The 6,125-nt window shown below is 45.2% G+C and overlaps 1 protein-coding gene across 2 annotated transcripts; it reads right to left on the bottom strand.

Annotated features, from left to right (window-relative positions):
- Nucleotides 1-532: 532 nt before the first annotated feature.
- LOC126400033 (transcription factor Sox-9-A-like) lies at nt 533-4,325 on the bottom strand. Of its 2 annotated transcripts, none has more exons than XM_050060443.1 (3): nt 3,528-4,325; nt 3,058-3,308; nt 533-2,834 (listed from the first exon to the last, which is right to left on the bottom strand). In XM_050060443.1, the coding sequence occupies exons 1-3, from the start codon at nt 3,953-3,955 to the stop codon at nt 2,020-2,022; spliced, it is 1,494 nt and encodes a 497-aa protein (XP_049916400.1). In that variant the 5' UTR covers nt 3,956-4,325; the 3' UTR covers nt 533-2,019. The 2 variants fall into 2 exon arrangements, with proteins under 2 accessions (XP_049916400.1, XP_049916401.1); XM_050060444.1 differs by having other exon boundaries at nt 3,070-3,308.
- Between the last annotated feature and the right edge of the window lie 1,800 nt (nt 4,326-6,125).

The following is a 6,125-nucleotide window of genomic DNA, read 5'->3' as shown; positions in this document are numbered from 1 at the left end:
CAGAGTAACTACTGTGGCTTTTAACAGCCCATCTGAAGCTAGAACATGACAGTAACCTGAGTTGAAGTTATGAGCTTTTCCACAGGACATCATTCATGTGCATGCAGCGCAAAGCTGGAGCTAAACGTTTGAGTTACTGTTTGCATGAATCTCTTCCTCCCCCACCAGGCTTTTATATACCCCACTTTCTTTTTCCCCCCAAGTATCTTCCCTTGAAATAAAGTCAGATTATGTTCAGTAGTTTTACAGCACTTGCTATATCGACGGCCCCCCTCCGGGTCCCCCAGGGCCCCACAACCCCCTGCTGCTACCAGCTGACGGGGAGAGAGGGAAGAAGAAAATAAAAGCAGGGGGAAAAAACAAGGCTTCTGGGAAAACAAACATTAGTCCTGTTTCTTGACACTTAACCCTTTCACTGACTCTGGCATGTGGAAGGAACAAGATGTATGATCTGTTGGGAGTGTCTTGTGTTACTCAGCAGTGAGTTTTATCCTAAAAGATAAATGACAAACTTTCTTTTTTTTAATAGCATTTTCATTTTTATTGCAAATACATATACAAAAGATTCTTTAATGACAGTACAAATACATGGCAAGATCACAGAAGAAAAAAGAGTATTGGGAACATCAGTTCTTTTGATATTGAAAGAAAAGGAAATGGAGCTTGTAGAGCAGAAAGGATGGACGGTCCCTCTCTGGCGATCGCACAAACAAAAAAAGCCCAACAGAAAAACTGCAAAAACCTTGTAACTGAGATAACATTTCCAGTTCTTTCAGCCATAGTTTAACGTTCAACTCAAAGAAAATTCACAAATAACAAATAATCCGTACACAATTCGTTAGATAATCCCTCCCCGACCCTCAGAAAAAGGCAAATACATACTTAAAATAGACATTTAGATAAGATAAATAAACAAAAAAGACGATAACAGCTTTAACATTTTGTCTAAGTACCCCCTGGGCTGAAGAAAAAAAAAAAAAAAATTAAAAAGGGGAAATTATATGCCGCCTACATTGCAAAGAGGACAATTCATTAGTTATAAGAATAGTATGCAAAATAATTACTTTGAAATAAAATTAAAGCTAATAAATAAATAAAGTTTTAAACTGGGTTTGACCAGAGGGAAGGGTGAAGGGAGTGTTTTGGACACCAGCATGGCGGGAGACTGCAGGGGGGACACCCGAGGGGTCAAAGGTGACTTCCTGTAGCTGTCAAACACACGCTGTTGGGCGGTAAGTGTAATCTCAGCTGTGGCCATCACACACTCACACACACACACACACACACACACACACACACGCATACAAAAAGTTAGAGAAAATGTAAAAATCCAAGGCACGGATGGTGGAACGGGCTGCAGTCTCCCCCCGTCAAGACAGCACAGCATTGTGAAACCCAGTCTCTCTCTCTCTGTATTGCCTAATAGCTTTTCCAATGATCATGACACATTACTTGAGGAAACAAATCAACAGCGTAACCGCTTAAATACAAACCATACTTGCTGGATGGCACAGGAAAGAGTAAGCAACAACAACAACAAAAAAAAAGCGGAAATCATTGTATGAAAACAGAGAACCAGATACGGCACTACCAGGAGTGGTTAGTTGCTGAACTGTTTAAAATATAAAGCTTTTTGTTTTATCTACAGGTACAAATAATTACCCTCCCCCCACCCCAAACCCCATGGGCTACAAACTGCCAGCGTATGAAGGAATAAACCAAAGAGAAACATACACAGTACCTACTGAAATATCAACAATCATTAAGTCCTCACAGAGGAATATCCTAAGTCTCTTCATCTCTCTAAAAATATATATATAGTTTCTATCAAGATACAATAGCAAGGCACGCCGTGAGCCAATCACAAGTCCAGCTCTCCTCTTCTTCGTATTCAAGTGTCTGATTCAGGGAGCAGATCTGGAGGAGGAACTCTCCCTGCAGTAAAGTGTTCTGGAGTGTACGTCAGATCTGTGTGGCTGTACATGTCATTGTTTGTTGTCTCTCAGTCTGCCCGGCGGCTCAGGGTCTGGTGAGCTGGGTGTAAACCGGAGCCTGCTCCCAGTGCTGTGGGCTGCTCTGAGGGATGGAGGGCACCCCCGTGTTGTCGGCTATGGGCGTGTACATGGGCCTCTGGCTGGGGCTGCTCATGTAGCTGAAAGTCGAGTACAGCCCCGAGCCCTGCCCCGCCCCCGCATGGCTGTAGTAGGAGGCAGCGGCGGTGCTGCCCCCCTGGTGGTCGGGGTAGTCGTACTGCTGCGCCCTGGAGATGGCCGGGTAGGAGGAGGGGGGGCTGTAGTGCTGCAGGTTGAAGGGGCTGTAGGTGACGTGCTGCGGGGAGCCCTGCTGCTCGGTGTAGTGGCTCGGGCTCAGCTGCTCCGTCTTGATCTGGGTCCTGTGCTGGGCCTGAGCCGCCTCAGAGCCTCCGCTGCTCCCCAGGGGGGTCAGAGTGTGCTGCTGCTGCTGTCCCTGCTGGTTTTGGCTTTTGGCCAACCAGGCTGCAGCAGCTCCTGTCTGCGGGCTGACCGGGGCGCCACTGCTGATGCTGTAGCTGCCAGTGTAGGTGACTGGCGTGGTGTTGCCAGGGCCGCTAGCAGAGCCGGGGTGCCCATTGGGTGGGAGGTACTGGTCGAACTCGTTGACGTCAAAGGTCTCAATGTGGGAGATGACATCACTGCTCAGCTCACCGATGTCCACATCGCGGAAGTCAATGTTGAGCTGGCGCCCGCCAGGGCCATCGGGCAGAGAGCGGAGGCCACCTTCACGCTTTAGGTCCATCTTGCCTGAGCTGACATCAGTCTTTGGGGTGGTGGGAGGGGTAGGGGGGCCCTGGGAGCCTGGAAGTTAAGAAAATTAAGAGATTAGATTTTTTGCTTTCTATATTAAAGTTGAGACATTTTTTCAGCAAACCAACAGAGGTGGGGACTGAATTATTTAACTTTTTTAAAGTTTTGAATGATCTTCAGAGAAAAGCTGAGAACATGGAGCATTTAAAGGAGAACTGAGGTAAAAAAAATTTACAGCTGAGGGGACTGAAAAAACCCTCTTCTTTCTGCTCACCTGAGTGCTCACCAGGAGAGTGCACTTCTCCCATGCTGGAGGCCGGGGAGTCCGCCTGCTGGAGAGCTTTGAAGATGGCATTGGGGGAAATGTGCGTCGGCTCGCTGCCGTCCTCCGACTCGCTCTGTCCGTTCTTCACCGACTTCCTCCGCCTGGGCTGGTATTTGTAGTCGGGGTGATCCTTCTTGTGCTGAACCCGGAGCCGCTCAGCCTCTTCCACAAACGGCCGCTTCTCTCCTTCATTGAGAAGTCTGTGCGTAAAAAGCTCCATTTAGTAATCAGAAATATTACCAGTGCACTACTTTACTGCTCTACTCCAAGACAATAAATATGTAAATGATTAAAATCATAAGTGGATTCGGTTTGCAAAGAGATAAAATATAATGTGCAAAAATAAAAATGTAAAGTAAAAAGCCGACATTGCATCGTAAATCGGTGCGTAAAAACTGAAAAGCAGAACATTCTCTTACCTCCAGAGTTTCCCCAGAGTTTTGCTGAGCTCCGCGTTATGCAGGTGTGGATACTGATCAGCCAGCTTCCTCCGCGCAGCCTGAGCCCACACCATGAAGGCATTCATCGGTCTCTTAACGTGAGGCTTGTTCTTAGAAGATCCGTTAACGCGCACTGGCATAGGCACGAGGGTCCAGTCGTAGCCCTTGAGCACCTGGGACACAGCCTCGCGGATGCAAGCGGGAAACTTATCGTCCTCGTCCTTCTTGAACTCTCCGTCCACACCTAGCAGCCCGTTCTCAGACGGCCGGGTGTTTTCGGTGTCGGAGCCCGAGCCGGACGGGCACGGGGAGCCCGCGGAGTCCTCGGACATGCTCGGGCTCGGGGCATCAGAGAGACACTTGTCTTGTTCCTCCGTCATCTTCAGGTAAGGGTCGAGGAGATTCATACGAAAAACTGTTTGGTGCCAAATTACGCGTGAAACAGGGAAGCTATTTCTGCTTTCTCGCGAGAGGAAAAGTCTCTAAATGGACTTTACCTTGCCAGGATGAGTTTGATCAAAGTCTTTCAACTGAGAGATGTGCACAGAAAAAACTACCGCTGATTCTCTTTTGCTCCGGTGCGTAAAACCGACTTGGAGTGTCTTTACGCACTACTCTCTGCCAGACTCCGAGGATGAGTGCGTTTTCTGCAAGCGGCTCCGCACTTGAAAAGGCAAAAGCAAGCCAGCTGGGTGAGAGTTTGCTTTCAACTCTGCAGGATGAAACGGTAAAGTGCTCCTCTCTAGTCTCCCAAGTACAATCCCCAGAACGCGTGAGTGCTTTGAACTGCAAACGTTTCGCATGCGGGTTTTATAAGAGCGTTACCATGCTGCACAGGAAAGCCCGAACCTGATTGGGCGGCCGTGTGACGCCAAAGTGAAGGAATTTGATCCCACTTTCCCTTCGCCTAACCAGCACAGAAAACACACACACACTTTCTCTCAAACACACACACACACTGCCCAAAGAAACATTTAATCAGGCATATGGAATATATTTATTTCTATGCAAAAACTGACTAAAAGTGATTTTTATTCTGAAGGAAAACACAGAGGGATAAACTGCAAAAGAGCTTGGCAACTAAAAGTTCAGTCCACAAGCAAGATTATTAGTAAAACTTTGTAATTCGTGACTTTTGGCATCTTACACAGCCATACACACTTTCTGCTCTTACTTTTAAAAACATTTTCTTGAGTTTCTAAGTGACTTTCTCCACACTGATTCCACACCTACAGTTACACCATTTGGTCAATAGGGGGAGACAGCAGTCTAGGAACCCAGCAAACTTCCTCCCTCTCCTTGCTGAGAGCAGCAGCAGCAGCAGGAGGAGGAGGAGGAGAAGGAGGAGGGAGCTCCTGCAGACTGTCAAACATCAGCTCCTGATTTGTATCGCTCATCTCATTTCCAACAGCGGAGGAATGATCTGCTGAATTCTGTTCAAATTGCTGACTGGTCAGCTTCCACACTGGCCTTACCTTTTCTACCAAATGTTCCTCATAAAATTAAGAACATTTTAAGAGTTGTGTTACACAGTATTCTAACTTTATATCCTTTTTGGAATCATAGAAATATTTGAAACTGAACTTCTAATATATTCCAGTACATTTACCTGATATCCTCTGAAAGGAAACAATTTTATTTTTCTACCTTTCTACTCGTTTTGAGAAAGAACATATCAGGAATACTGGCATGACTTCGAGTGTCAGTAGAGGAAGTATTGGATCACTTTCCTTAAGTAAAAGTACGACAATGTAAAACTCCATCACAGGGGAAAGTCCTTTGTTCTAACTCTCAGGTAAATCTATAGTTGTATTATTGGGAAACATCTAAAATAAAAGTGCTCACAATGCATCAGAATGACCAATTTCACAGTTATATTACCACATATTCCAAATTTTACTAATGCATAAAGTGAAAGAAATATTTTAATGTCAAGGCAGAGCTCACTTCAAATGCTTTACATACTGTTGGGTAGTTTGTTCAGTAACAATAAATCATATGTCATGTTTTGAATAGAAACACTCTGCAAAGTAACCAGGAGGCTTGAATTTAAGTGTATTGGAGTAAGATTACATTATTTCCCTCTGAAATGTATTGAAATACAAGCGGAAAGTTGCAGAAAATAGAAGTACAAGTAACTCAAAATTGTCATTAAAGGAATAGTAAATATATTTGTGTAGGGCTGTATAAGGTACTTATCCATAGTGTATAACCCAGGGTAGATGGCAGTTAGCATGCCCCCAGTTTGGAGAAGCAGGCAGGAGTACTGTGTCGGAAGAACAATATGCTACTGTGGACGGGGACAGCAACAAAACATAGCCACTTTAAAACAGATATCTATTAATTTAAGTGTGCGCTATATTGAGAATATTTTCAATATTTCATGGTATCTTGCCATCAGACGGGGATTTGTGACGGAGAACACTATTGCTCCAGACTCTGTGAGAAACACAGTAATTTAACATTGCTGAAAACAGCAGCTGCTGGTCTACCTCTGCCTCAGTAGGTTAGTTTGTTTGTGTAATATTGTGACTTTGGTGTTTTAAAGGGTCAGTTCTTATTCACCAAAGTTTTAAT

Source organism: Epinephelus moara, chromosome 13 (genome assembly GCF_006386435.1).
Source record: "Epinephelus moara isolate mb chromosome 13, YSFRI_EMoa_1.0, whole genome shotgun sequence".
Lineage (NCBI taxonomy): Eukaryota > Metazoa > Chordata > Actinopteri > Perciformes > Serranidae > Epinephelus > Epinephelus moara.
The sequence above is the reverse complement of the archived record's forward strand: the minus strand, read 5'-3'. Positions and strand labels throughout refer to the sequence as shown.